Source organism: Podarcis vaucheri, assembly GCF_965113315.1.
Source record: "Podarcis vaucheri genome assembly, chromosome: 5".
In the NCBI taxonomy this organism is placed as follows: domain Eukaryota; kingdom Metazoa; phylum Chordata; class Lepidosauria; order Squamata; family Lacertidae; genus Podarcis; species Podarcis vaucheri.
The window spans coordinates 59,760,404-59,775,355 of record NC_138763.1 but is presented as its reverse complement, the minus strand read 5'-3'; the positions used below and the strand labels follow the sequence as shown (position 1 = coordinate 59,775,355).

General features: G+C 39.9%; 1 protein-coding gene across 2 annotated transcripts in view; it reads right to left on the bottom strand.

The window, feature by feature from the left end:
• Nucleotides 1–14,952, bottom strand: part of DOCK1 (dedicator of cytokinesis 1) — a 361,394-nt gene that overhangs the window by 22,312 nt on the left and 324,130 nt on the right. For both annotated transcript variants that reach the window (XM_082222828.1, XM_082222829.1), the window contains exons 45-49: nucleotides 13,336–13,512; nucleotides 12,133–12,216; nucleotides 7,596–7,733; nucleotides 3,651–3,796; nucleotides 2,006–2,204 (exon numbers count right to left, since the gene is read on the bottom strand). In XM_082222828.1, coding sequence (XP_082078954.1) covers nucleotides 2,006–2,204; nucleotides 3,651–3,796; nucleotides 7,596–7,733; nucleotides 12,133–12,216; nucleotides 13,336–13,512 — 744 coding nt within the window. The remainder of the gene's footprint in view (nucleotides 1–2,005; nucleotides 2,205–3,650; nucleotides 3,797–7,595; nucleotides 7,734–12,132; nucleotides 12,217–13,335; nucleotides 13,513–14,952) is intronic.

Genomic DNA, 14,952 nt, shown 5'->3' with positions numbered 1-14,952 from the left:
GAGCATTTTCATGTACTTAAGTCTCCAAGCTTGCCTAGGTAGGTCTGCTTTGGTAAAGAAAAAATACAGGAAACTGCTGTTAGCAAAGGAATGTTGGAAAGTACCTTTCACTGCTCTAGGCAGGAAGTTTTTTCTAGCCCTATAAACAAACTAAATTGCTTTCTATTTCAGGACACAGGCTTTAAACCATTTGTATAATTTTCATGGTTACTTATGTTAATTAATGTTTTTCTACAAAGAGCACTTCCCCAGTTATATAGGAATCTCAGTGAATCCAGAATAAAAATACGATTTTTATTATTTTAGCCTAATTTAAAAAAAAATACAAGGGACTAATAATACTACTTGTCCTTGAATCAATATGTTCAGCCAATTATGCTGATGTTTGACACACTTTCTCACAGTCTTGTTTTAATACTTCGAACTAGTCTGAGCCTCAGCCTCTGGAATGAATGAATGAAGAATGAGAGGTCATGTCAAAGAAGTTGGTCTGCTATGTAGAAAGGATCTACACAACAAATCTAAAGAACTATTGTTGATAATTGTAAATACTGAAGCATTTAAATAGTCTTTGTAGAACAGATCAGAAGCATGCAGGAACGCTTTAATTACGAACAATTTTCTCTTCGTAAAGTTTATATCTCTGTTTTTAATCCCCCAGTTAAATTACCATGGTGATTTACCAAGTGCATAGCTAAGAAAGCTTCCTTATTATGTATTTCAAGAACTGAGGACTTCTCTAAGATTAAATAAATTGATGACAATTCATTAAAAATACTGATGAAAAACTGGAAGGGTAGATTCTAACCACTGGCAGACTGTGTCTATAAATTTACTGTACTGCTGAGAGCTGCTGAGATGAGGAATTTTAGCATGTCAACGGGGCAGCCCAAGACATTTTGCTGCCTGGTCCAAGGAAAAGATAACAGCTCTCCCATTCTATATGCAGAAGCTGACCAGACTGACAGCTGCAGCTTATTTCAACCCTAGTTATGGGATAGTGCCCTCCTAGTAATCTAGTTAAGAGATTGTAGGGCAGACAGTGTGGCCCACATGCCACTATCGTTTGCCATCTCACTTCCATTCTCTGCCCCAGCATCTGAGATGGATGCCTCACCTTTTAATGTATCATTTATAGAAAGTAGTCTTCTTCCAAGTAAAACAATTTAATGAAAGCTGTGTTTTTATCCCTATACTACTTGGCATTATATTACTGATGCCCCTAAAGACAGTGAGCATCTGTAAATGTAGTTTGATTAATTAACCTTTTCAGAGCATTTTCTTTCAGCTACATGCCAGAATAAATCTGCCACCTTTTAACTCCAAAGCATTTAAAGTTTGCCTGAACGTTATGTCGCTTGCCAAACAGACTGCAAGTACCGTATTTTTCGCACCATAGGACGTACCGGACAATAGGACGAACCTTGTTTTAGAGGGGGAGAACAAGAAAAAAAAATCTCCCCCTCTTTGCCCAGTGCCCCTTCAGCGAAGCGGCAGGAGGCGCTGTGCAGAGAGGGGGAGAATTTCGCCCCTCTTGTTTTCCCCCTCTAAAACAAGGTGCCGTTCAGTCGCCTTCAGGCGGCTACCTTGGAAGCGCACCAACCCCTCTCGCTCTCCAGGCTTCAGGTTCCTTTCGACCTGCTCTTTGGGGCTGGCGGGGGGAAGCCCACCAACAGCCCCAAAGAGCAGGTCGGGGAGCAGCGGAAAGGCGCAGCTAAAGAGGCTCCTGCCATAGCCGCATGTCACCTCTCCAGCCAGGAGAGGGTCGCGGGGCTATGGCGTCTTCGCTCCATAGGACGCACACACATTTCCCCTTCATTTTTGAAGGGGAAAAAGTGCGTCCTATAGAGCGAAAAATACGGTATTTGAAATGTGGAATTTACTTTCTTAAACTGGATACTGCTCCAGCAATAGTGTCAAGCACACCATCATTTCCCTGCAATGTTCGTTGTGTTTAGGTGTGTTGAAGCTATTATCATTTTACACATAGGCCAGTTACCATTACCGTTTCTGAAAGTATCACTGCTTCAGACTGTTGCAAAGAGATATCTGTCGACTTGAATTCCTTTTCAAATATCTCTTGATGCTTGCTGTTCCTCTTTTCTTTCTTCTTCTCCTTCTTTTCTTTATCCGGATCATCCTTGTCCAACTTGTCTTGTGATCGAGAATGCATCTTCTTTGGTAGAAGAGGCTCAAGCACAAACCTGAAGGGTATAAACATTTGCCATCACTATATCAGTACCAATCACTACATCTTTAGGTGCAGCACCACTTTAGTGCTCCATCCCTTCATCAACCAGTCAAACTTAATGATACTATAATGGGGGTGACAGAACAACTAATTCATTTTGGCTATTGATCAAAATTTACCGCAAACTATTACGGAACAGCCCTAACAATTCATGTAGTAGACTAACAGTACAATTCTATAAACATCTACTCAATAGGTAGGTGTCATTGTGTTAAATGAGACTTACCTTCCAGTTAAGTATGTATAGGAATGCAGCTTCGGCACTCAATTCAAATTCACAATTCAATACACTTTATGAAGTGAAAAACACCTGTATGGATTTTTTAATACACCTGTAGTTTATAACCTCTCAGGGCCAAAGTATATGTTATATTTATTTACACTGTCTGCTTTTCTTTTGGGGAAGCTAGAAGTTGTGGCATCTCTATCTGGAAAGTGATCCCGATTCATAGCAGAGGTGCATGGTAGCTGCCTGCAAGAAACCTCCCACCTACTGCTGTTTGCCACCAGAGTTGCTGTTAGCTTCAGGAGCAAACAGCAGCTGGGTTTGGGGGAGTGGTTTCCAGCAGGAAACTGGCAAGGGCCCTTATGCATTAGAAGAATGATCAGGGTCATTTTAAGCTCCCCCCACCCTCCCAAAGCTGGTAGTTTGGCTGGTAGAAACCTAAGTCTATGAAACTGTGCTTGTGTGAATGTCGAAGTAAAGAACAACTGAAAATATTTGTACAGCCACCATATGTCTTTGTAAATGTGTATCACATGTCAAAGGTAGCAGACATGTATACGGTTGACCGATGCAGGGCATGGTTCTCTCTCAACATGCAGGCGTATCTGCATAGCCAACTGTCACTTCTCTCTGCAAATGGCTATTGGCTGTTGTGTGACCCTGTAGGAATGAAAAATCACAGGAGACGAGAGGCTCTACTTCTAAGTGCCCTCTCAAGTCACAAGGTATCTCAGCTCTTTGTAATGCCCTCTCTCTCAGCTTTCAAGAGCAACTGCAAAGAATGTTAGAATACCTGACTTCACATGTCAGAAACATTGTGAAGCATTCCAAAGCTTTTTTAAAATGAACATTGCAATTAGCATTGTAAGTGTCAAGAACTGCAGGGATTCTTAATAAGTTTGACACCAATGTTCAGTCTCATAAACTGGCCTTGATGAAATCTTAACTTCAATACTTTAAGTAAATAGAAGAGAGTGGTAAATTCTCAGACTAAGGAATTTTATTGCTAATATCTCAACACAAGATTTTTTTTTAAAAAAACCTACTTGAAAATTTTAATATATGGATCAAAAAGCCCAAAGAAAATGTGAAGCAGGCATATTTATGAACCTTAGGAGTATGAGCTAGTAGAGGAAAATGCTACAGAGTATGCATGCAGTAGACCACACGTACCCATCAGAGCCTGGTCTCGAAGGTGCGCTGTCAGATGAAATGGAGGAAACTGAAGCAACAGACAGTGGCCTTGAAGATGAAGGCATCGTGAATGATCTAACCATGGACCTTGGCCGACTACCTCGTCTGTCATCCAGGCTTGAGGGCTACAGAAAGAGCAAGTATCGTTCTTTTGTTGCCAGAACACTTCCAAATACATGAATGTTATAAAAGATGCACTTTTATTTAGGTGTCATTCATTTCATTCAGAAGAATGAATAGGTTTTTCTTGAGGAAAGGTATTTTGAAAGAAAATTATATTATTCAAGGCCACAGAAATGATAATGCTATCATTCCTTCACATGTATATGTAGCCTTTTAATCAGAGTGGCTAGCCTGGTTCAGATGTTGCTGAACTACAACTCTCATCAACTACAGCCAGTGTGGGCAATGATCAGGGATGATGGGAACTGTAGTGCAGCAACACGTGAAGGCCCAAAAGTTAGCCAAGTCTGCTTTGAACAACTGAAATAGATAAAGATGTTTATTTATTTTATCTAGTTAATTTATATACCACTTTCTATTTCAGCAAAACTCTCTAAGTGGTTTATATATTTCAACAAAAAGGAATCAATATAAGAAATACAATATGAATTCTACATTCAAAACCAAGAAAACCAACAACTACTCCTAAATCCACAACTTGCCCCCCCCCCCAAATATGGAGATTTATCTCTTCCTCACCATCAGGCTCTCACCCTGTAGGGAGTCTGGTACACCACCAACACCCAATTCTTACTACCTCACAGGGAGAACCCCAGTCAATCCGGCAAAATAAATGACTTTACAGAAGCACACATATTAGTACTGAGGCACACAAATCTAGTTTCACAGATGGAAGAAACAAGAAAGGCAGAATTTACAGTTCTGAATATTTATTCAAGGTTTGTTACCCATTAATAACTAATATATGCACAAAATAATTGAATTCTGCCAACAAAAATAGGAACCCCATGCTGTTTGATCACAGGTAGATTTTCCACCCTGCCAACTAGTAGGAGGCTGGTGCTGCACGAAGACAGACAGAAGTGATAAAACACTATACGTTCTGACAGAGCTGAGCTGCAGATCTGTGTGAGGCTGAGAAGATAATATCTGGATATAAGCATAGCAGTCAAATACCAGAATATGTTAAAATGTTCTACTGAAACAAGTGACATATAAACAGGGCTTATATCAACGTCTCTCTTCTCACGGGGAGCACATTATCATCTAGGGCAGTAATTTTATCTGCTGTCTCATGGCTTTTCCAATGTTTTCAAGTTGTAAGAAAGAGAGATATTCCAACATAATGTAGGGCTGGCCCAGGACACATTGCCACTTGAGGCAGCCTCCTGCCTCTTCCTTCCCTCCTCTCCACAGCTACCTGGAGATGGCCCGGGGGGGAGGGGGAGAGAAAAGGAGGCCAGAGAGGAGCAGTCACTTCAGATGGCAGCTCCAGGCCTTACTGCTAGCTTTGCTGCCCTCCCCCTCACCTGTGGCAGGTGGCAGTGGCAGTGGCAGCAAGCACTGCATTGCTCGGACCTGTATCTGCCACCTGAGGTGGCACTCCAAAGGTTATGTAGGTTTTAATAAGATTAAAAATTGTTGACTGCTCTACTCACTATGAATTATGCACAGTAATGAATTGAGCTCTATATTTAAAGAATACGTAATAGAAATGGGTTTCCAATTTTGATAAGCAGCCCATCCAGCATGGCTGATACCGCTATAAGGGAAGCTGTTTTTCCATTTTCAAAAAAGAAAAGAAACAAAACTATACAATCAAGATGTGTGTAGCAAGATATTAGTGAGACTTAAGCAATTTCTAATTGCATACTTGGACACAAATTATACCAATTGTGACGATAACGTATCTCTTAAATGACAGGAGGGTCTCATTATTCTGCCTAGCTTCAGTGTTCATACATGATTTGTGTGGTTAATAAAGCTTGAAAAATCTACTCCTCTGTGTGGGACCAAATACACAACATATGTCACAATGACAAAAGCAGAGAGAGCAATATTGAGCTTGTACACTCAAGATTTACAGTTATACATTTTCTGAGAAATTTTGGAGTGCATATATATTTGTTTCATCATAAAGTGTGGAAGGGGGAATAAATTATATGAGCACTTCTATGTTGTTGGTTTTTAGTGCATTATAAATTCCATTTCAAATATGCAGCTATTCCAAACAAAACATCCAAGACCAATATAAGGAGTTTTACTTAGTTAACACCCAAAGCATAAAAGCAATAAAGCCACTCAAATAGGCCTGATGCCGATATAATGCTAACTCCCTGGAAATGATATTTCACAAATTTTATTCCTTGATACCTGCCTTTGACTTCAAAGGGCGGATGCTTCAAAAAGGTGTCAGATACCACCTGAGGATTTAATCTCATGACAAAATTGTAAAAAAATGCATACAGTCTTGATTTTAAACCAAGCAGGTCTCTCACAGTGAACCTGGAAAGTATACTGTAAAATCTAATGTTTCTGGTTACCTCTTAGGGTTTATATTTGGTCACTCTTAAATACTTGAAAATGTTGTTATGTATACTAATCTTTTCACAGAATACTGAAATGTCTCCTGCAAGCACTCCTGACTTCAAACTATCCTTCAACGAAGAAACTTCAAAGGAACATTCCAGCATGAAATTGCTTAACCATTATTTATTTATTTGGACCCAGCTGAAATTGGGGTTACCTATCTCACTACAGAACGTAATTGTCCATTTCTTAATGTTATGCTAGCTTCCCAGCAGACAAGTGTCTGGAAGGGACATGGATAAGGCAGCGGGAAGGTTGACATGCTCTTGCCCTGACCTCCTTGCAGCCTTCCCATCTCCCTCCGATGGGAGGCTAGCATAACAGCTTCACCCCACACTGTGAGATGCTTCTGCTCTGAACTTACCCAGGGGAACCTGGGGGCATCAGATGTCACTGGACAACAACTCCCAGCATCCCTGATGACTGGCCTTGCTGCCTGGGGCTGATAGGAGTTGGAAACCAACAACATTTGGAGGGCTACACATTGCCTAGCCCTGTTGAATAGATTTGGCTCAGCACAGAAATATGACAAATCTATTGCTTACTATTGGTCTTTTGGTCCCACTATGTATATATTTCTCTTCTGACCCATTTAAATGTAAATATATAATGTAAACATATACATACGCCTGCCAATTAAAGACTTTATCAGACTAAAGACTGTCCTAACCCAGGAACATTTATGCCACAATAAACTGAAAAGATGTTAAGGTTTTACGGGCCTCTGTTGTTTTGCATGGATTACCATGACATGGCTATCGCCAAATCTTTAATTGAGTTGTTTTGATACTCTCGAAATACTAGAATTTAGGCCATCCACTAAAGCTGAATGTTGGAAGATTCAGGGGAAACAAAGTAAGTGCTTCTTCACACAGTGCAGTGTGTTAAACTATGGAATTTGTGGTTGTAGTAATGAGTTTAGACCAATCCACGGAGGGTAAAACTATCAACGGCTTCTAGTCATACGGGCTGTGTATTGCCTACCTCAGAGGCAGTATGTGCAAGTGGAAGGAAAGCAGTTGTGTTCATGCCCTACTTTCAGGTCTCCCATAATCATCTGTTTGGCCGCTGGGTGAACAGGATGCTGGACAAAGTCCATTATGGCTCTGCTTATGTTAGGTACACCTGTGTGAAAGCCTGTTCACAACTTCTGTCTTACTTTTATGGACATTTTAATAAAACACTGAATTTCACTTGACTGTGCCATTGATTTTGTCATATTAAATAGAAATGGAACTGGGAAATCTGAGAGGATCGAGACCTATTCTGCCTCAGAGCCCCTATAATAGTGCAGAATCTACAGGGAAACAAAAGGTTTAACATTATTTACATTTCCCATTCTAAAACCGATATTTTATGAGAACTACTTACAAGACTCCTGACACCATACTGCTTTTCAACTTTTTCTTTCAGTTGCTTAAAACAGGCTTCCATCCTCTCATGAAATGGCCTAAGTGCTTCTGTGACTTTATCGCCATGAATTCGGATACCTTCTGTCAGGAATGGAATCTGAAACAGAAATTTATATTTCCATTAATTTTCTGGTCTCAAAAGAACAAAAAAGGAGCAAAACAGGAATTTCATCTTAACATATAAGGTGCTGTGGAATTGTAACGCCTTTGAAAACTATACAAGAACATGCACTTTTGCCTCCAGTGACTCTTAGGGGGAAAATGAGTTTGTGCAAGTCTGTGCAGTTGCTAATGTGGTTAGTCAAAAAAACCCCACAAACACCCAGATATTTACAGTTTGGGCATGTTCTTGTTCAGTTCTTTGTCTTTTAAAATAAATGGAGTCATCATATTTGAGATGCACAGCTAAATTAATCAGGATGAATAAATATTCCATTTACATTATGCTCAAAAGAATACCAAGGCATACCACGCCTTAAATTAGCATGCTGATGAATGCCGACGCTCAAGCTACACTATTAATGTCAGCTCCAACTGATTTCCAGAGAATAAATAGTAAAGAAACAAAGCCTGCTTCTGGTTAACAAATGCTATTTATGACCCTTTGCACCACACTGAAAAACAAAACAAAATACTCTACTGCATTTTGTGCACATCAGTATTTGTTAATAAAACGTAGAAAACTATGTATTCAATGCTAAACCTAAATTTCTAATCAGAAATTGGTTTTCCAATATTTTAGAAGAGGGAGAGATAGAGATGAGAAAAGGCAAAATTATTCCTTTTTTATAATTGAAAATAATCATTTATGTGCAGGGCTGCTGTCAAAAAATACCCATGCCAAGGTAAGATTACATAATTAGCACGTAATGTGGAGATGTGACTGACCTTTAAAATGTTTTAAGAGTGATATTTCATTCCCAAATCTATAGACCTCCTATTAGTCTCTTCTCCCTCAAACTTAAAAGTGGGTGGGGGTTGAAATCTTTTACCAAGATACACATTTTTGGAGTTTGATATTCTCCACAGCAATCAAGCTAAGAGGCTTCTGCTTAATAATTCATAATTAAACCATAATACTGATTAAAAACAGATCCCCCCCCACATCGCTGAACATCCATCTAAATTAGAAGATTTACAAGTATGGAAGACAATATAACTGAACTGCATTTTATACAAATTCAATGAATCTTGTCAGGATGAAATCCTGAATAAAATTTGTTTTCTTGACATTTAGCAGCACACAGCTGCTGCTTCTCTTGGCACTTTTGAAGGAAAAGACCAAAGAAGCACAATATTTCAACTGTAGCCACGGGTATTTATAGCCCATATGGATTTGTCCTTGGCAGCAGAAAAAAATAAACATTAAAATTGCCACTTTGATTAGAACTAAGGAAGCATATTTTTTGTTAATCACCAAAGAGCAACTTCCAGCTATCTTCCATATGGCAATTAAATACAGGGAACCACAGTTGTGTTATTTTTGACCAGGGAAAGATAAGCCACAAGAGAAGCTAGCTTTCCTAATGTATTTGCTGCAGGGTCATTCCTGACTTTTACGGGTTAAAAATATGATAAATGATGGAATGTGACGTAAGTGATGCAGCCCACTTCAGAAAATTATCACAGAATATATCTGCTAAAGCAATATCAACATGTTGGTGGACTGGGCAATCATGAAAAATGTTGCACTATTGTCATTTACATTGAAAACCGCATGATTTAGGACTTTGGGGCTGTTATTTTGCTTATGTTAGTGGAAAGAGTCTGGTGCACTGGTTGGAAAAAGGCAACTGGTGGCCTCAGGGTCTAATTTGGCCCTGGAATAGATCCTGGTTCAAATAAACCAACTGAATGCAAACCTCAGCCAGGGTGTAGGCAAAGGAGTGTTAACTCCCTACCTATCAGAAAGCCCTTCCCATACTGTGCATGCGCTCTCTCAGTCACAGGCAAAAATATGAAGCTTACAATAAGGAGAGAACTCTGGCAACACCTCGCATTGAGGAGGAGTAGAGGTTTGAAGAAAGCATTCACCTTTTCTTCCTTGGAGACCAAGAGATTGAATCAGTGGGGAGAGCTAGTGCCGTCAGTCTCCTTGACAGGCCCGGTCCATCCACGAGGCAGAGAGAAGCAGCTGCCTCAGGTGGAGGAAGCCATTGAGGTATTGCTGCCAAGGCAGCACCATGACAGGCACTGAACTGCACTGGGCTTTCGCCATACCAGATAACCACCTCTTTACTTAAGCATTTATTTGAAGTTCTTCCTGCTCAAATGGTTCTCCACGTGGAGCACGCTCCATGCAGTTGGTGCTGGAAATGGCCACTGCTGCACTGCTTGGTTGATTCACTTCCCCTTGCTTTTGGGCAAAGCCTGTGGATGGGAATCATGCAAAGGAATGTATTCATATCTTTGGGGTGGGGTGGGGGGATGCCATGGCATTTCGTCACATTTTTGTGAAGCCACCAATTAACTTAATTAGCAATTTAAACTAATTAAATGGGACTTTTTGCCTTCTGGAACAAATGAAATAATTTACAGAAAGGTTTAATTCTGGACACTCTGATGTGGCATTTAAAACTCATCGCCGTGTCTTCCTAGCTGCAGCAATATCAAGGGGGGAAAAGTTTGCTTCTATTAATCTGGTTGGTTTAGGTTTCTTAGCTTTAAGCAAGAAAACATGGAAATGCACAAGAGAGGTGGAAATGATGTGCATCTGTATTAAAATAAATGTGTATTGTTAAATATGCAACCTTGCAATAATATATAAATTTTGCTAGCACGCTAATTCTCTTCTGGGTAAACAGTGTGTCCATGAGCACCATTAAACTTCATTTTTAACATAGTTATTAGGGGCAATGACACAGTGCTGACATTAAGTTAGTCTCCCGGGAACAAATTATTTTTCTCTGTAGGAATGAAAACTCCTAAAATCCAATCTGTTGTAAAAGCTTACCAGGGTGGGGGAATCAATAGAATTTCAGAGGACCACATGAGTTTTTGTTCAGCAGTACTTTCATGGTCCATAGAGAATTTCTGAATATTATATCTTAGCTTTCTTCAAAATCTAAAATATAGGCCTCTGGAAATTTAAATTATTCCTCTTATAATAAGGACACAACTGAATATAAAACAACATGAATGTAGCAGTGTTGTTGTTGTTTTAAAAAAAGCAGTCAGTCACATCTGTGAAATGCATCATAAAATTATCCTGAGGCCAAACACACAATATTTGCATATAACTATACAACAGATGCTGGAATGAGCTTTCTAGTTTTCCTCCCTAATACATTCAGCATTTGACAGTAATAACAGCAATCCTTAACAAAAAAAGATTACTGTACTTGAGCTTCACAATTAAAAAGAGAGAGATCCAAAAAAGGTAGTGCTGCACAATTTTCTATAATTAATACATCTTTTCTCCTTAATCTTGCAAGGTGAACAGTGAAAGAGAGGAACATCTTACAGAATCCTCTCCTTTATATACACAATTGAGCAGATGAAAACAGGAGTTTCAGAACTATCCTGGTCTTAATCTAGGTAGGTAAGAGGCAGTCCTTTTTCCTTTCCTCTCTTTGTTAGAATCAGTTGTGATGGTTACCAATTCCATTTTCCATCACAGGGACTGACTCAAATAGATACAGATACATGAAAGAAATATCGGCTGACTGGGCATCCATGATTCCAGTCTCTGCTTCCCAGAGGTGATTTGGGCACATGTCCTGGCTGAAAAAGCCTGACGTTGCGTTTATTGAAAATACTGTCTTGAGCAGGGGGTGTAAACGAAGATGCACTGGATTTGAAGTTACTTTATTCACATGGCTGCATCCTAAGGAATGCTTGGATTATTCCATGTGGAGCAAACTGGCTAAAGTACAACAGAGTGTTTTTTATTAATTTATTTCATAAATACACCACGGTTCCAGGAAAAACCTCAAGGCCATACATCTGCCCCACTCCAGCTATCAGTCCCTAATGCTGCAGTCTCCATCCCATAACTTTGTTCTGCATCTAGCACACCCTTGGCATAAAATAAGAATTTCAGATTGAATGTGAATCTTTAGTCTGGTCCAGCCTTCCTGCAGTGCTCCAGAGTGAATATTTACAGCAGAACTTTTAAGCTACCATACCTATCACTTACCTTTTCTTCTTCTTTTTCCCCTAGAGGTAAATCAGTCCCAGCTGGGAGGAAATGCCGCACTGAACTAAACTATACTATGATAGTTTCTAAGCTGAAAGTTCCAGTGCTCTCAGATCTTTAAATTGTGAACTTAACAGCAGGAGATAAAATTGTGGGTTAATAGTGCTAGTCACATTTGGGAGTATAAAATGACAAACTATGTCAGACACAGAAAGATGAACTTTAACTCCTGTTTCAAGGCATTTGAAATGCCATAGAAACATATACACTGGAGTGAATTCTTTGATGCCTGAGTTTTGTCAAAAATGACAGCAGGCTGCCTTTGAATGCCACTTGGTTCCTTGACGACGTGATTTACCTGCCATGCGATTAGGTCCTTCAATTTTTCAATTTTTTCATGATCTTCTGGATGGTCATACACATATTTTTCAGTAAAAAAAGCCTAAGGGGAAAAAAATGTCATTTTACAAAAGAAATAATACATTTGACAATGTAGAAGAACTAATAAAAAGTAAATACACTTATTTAGCCATTTTTAATAGAATATGAACTTTTCAAAGTGGAAGTGATATGCAGAAAAGTAGCATTGTTGAAATAGGCACATAGGTACGCAAGTGTGTTTTCTGTGCTAACTGGCTTTCACTAGTGTAAGGGAACCAAGGAGCTAAGAAGGGCGCGCCAGTACAGTGGTACCTTGGTTCTCAAACTTAATCTGTTCCAGGAGTCCATTCGACTCCTGAAACAATTTGAAAACCAAGGTGTGGCTTCCGATTGGCTGCAGGAGCTGGACGTTTAGCTTCCGAAAAACATTTGCAAACCAGAACACTTACTTCTGGGTTTGCGGCGTTCGGGAGCCAAATTGTTCGACAACTAAGCTGTTCGAGAACCAAGGCACCACTGTACAGAATTCTACAGCACAAACAGGAGTGGGGGGTAGTGAAGCCAAAATTGGACACTTCCCCTAGGCCTCATGCTGCCTATTCAAAGCCAGGTAAGCTTTGCGGTTTCGGGCTTTGGGAAGGAGGCGCGAGGCTCTGGTAGGATCCTAGAGCCCCTCAATCTCCTTCCCCCAAGCTGGGAAAGTGCTAACTAGGTTTTGGGAAGGAGGAGGGAGGACTCTAGGACCCTGTCAGAGCCTTTACACCTCCTTTCCAAAGTACAGCACCTTTATGAAGGCAGAATGAGGGCTGGGAGGGACATCAAATGCTGCTGAGGGCAGCCGAAAAAGGCCTCATGTTGGATCTCAGAAAGCTTGAAGAACAGAAATAAACCACAGATGCTGCCCCAATTGATCCTCTTTCAATGTGGGTGGGTTGTTGGTCCCCAGCTTCAGTGATTCTGAGAGGCATTCTGTCCCTTCCCTCAAAAAGATTGTTACAAGGGGCCTATTTTCAGAAGTATTTGCATTAGTAAAGATTTGGAATGGTTCCTAGAAAAGACAAATACCCTGTGGATCATACATTAATTTAATAATTAGATACACTTTTAGTATATATAAGTTCTAGGTTTCTCATCGCTGGAGAGCCAGCATGGTTACACAGAGAACACTGAATGAACATACCTTTTCATAGTTGGTGAAGCCACCCATAACCGCAGGATCTACAATGCCATTTAGCAGCATTGACAAAGGATTAATAGGCAGGTTTGGATCACTCAAATGTTGCTGAACCATATTGTTGATTTTGTCATTTGTTAATTGCATGGTTTCAATTGCATTTTCAAGTGGGCTGATTTCAACCTGAGACAATAGCACACACACACACACAAAATCATTAGAAAAATAATTACATATTGGCCTAAATTCAGCTGTCAACTGATTTCAAAGTAGAATAATGTTACTATAGTTTCATTTCAGCAATGAGAACAAGAACTGATATTCTTATCATTCTTAAAACACCAGAATGAGCACACATTAAGCCTTAATCCACATATAACATTTGCATTTGCTTATGCAGGTATTCACTCAAACAGGCCCTGCCGGGGGAGGGGGCAGCCGGGGACACTTGCCCCAGGCCACCTGGGTCCCCCCACCAGGCACCAGCTGGTTTCTTGGCTTGAGTTTATAACTTTATTCTAATAGGACTCTTGCCCCGGGCCTCAGACAAGCTCTGCATGGGCCTGCACTTGAAACAGCAACACCACCCAATTTATTAAGATATACAGCCTGGTCCACCTAAGACTCATAGCAGCTAAAAAGCAAATGTACTACATCAATCTGTTTAATCTTAAACCACATTACAATGCTTTACTTAGCTGAGCCAAATCCCACCATCATATCAGCCTCCAAATGAATGTCTTATGACCCTTGACTACATTCACCTGTTGGCAATGTGACTCTTGTATTTAGAATGCTTGCCGTGCCAATAGAGTTTTTTTTCATTTTGCAGCTCCATAGACCTACCTAAGTTGAACCCTGGATGGGTCTATTTCCTCCCACCTCTAAAGAGCCACAAGGCTGTATTCTTTTCCTATTGAGGTGCATTATGCCAGGTGATGTTTGATACACTAAAGAATTTCTAAAGTGGTTTGCAATGCAGCTGAAAAGCAGGGGAGAAATGATTTGGTCAAAACCCTATCGGAAGAATAAAAAAGGGGGTTCTGCCCATGTCACCAATGACTGTTTTAAAAATCAAACAAATACTATGAGAGAATAGAAAAGATAAGGGGTTAATTGGAATGTGTAAAAAAATGCAAGTCTGTATTTGATTACAGTCATTTGCATAAACTTTACATAAGAACACTTCTGTCTACCTATCAGTAACATAACACATTTCTGAAAGGCACTTATAATCAAATCTTTCTAATTGTCACTCCTACACCTGCAGTCTGATTACATCTAACTTGCCTTAATTATCATTTTTTAAAGTGTGTTTTGTGCATTATTTTGGAATGCAAAGTAATATGACAAACAGTTCTGTTGCATTTGCCAAACAAATCTCTGCTCCTCACTGCTGCATCTGACACCGTTGACTTTTAAATGTGGTCAGTATGGGGCATAAATTGAGTTACAGAATGAGTAAAGCCTTGCACACTGTCCTTCCAAGTGAATGAATGCTTCTAGGGTGCCCAGTAGTATGGTCAGAACAAAGCTACATAGATAGACAGACAGATTTAATTTGTCTGCTGCATCTTCAAAAATAACAAAGAAATACGTTGCTATACAGATAAAAATGCTGCA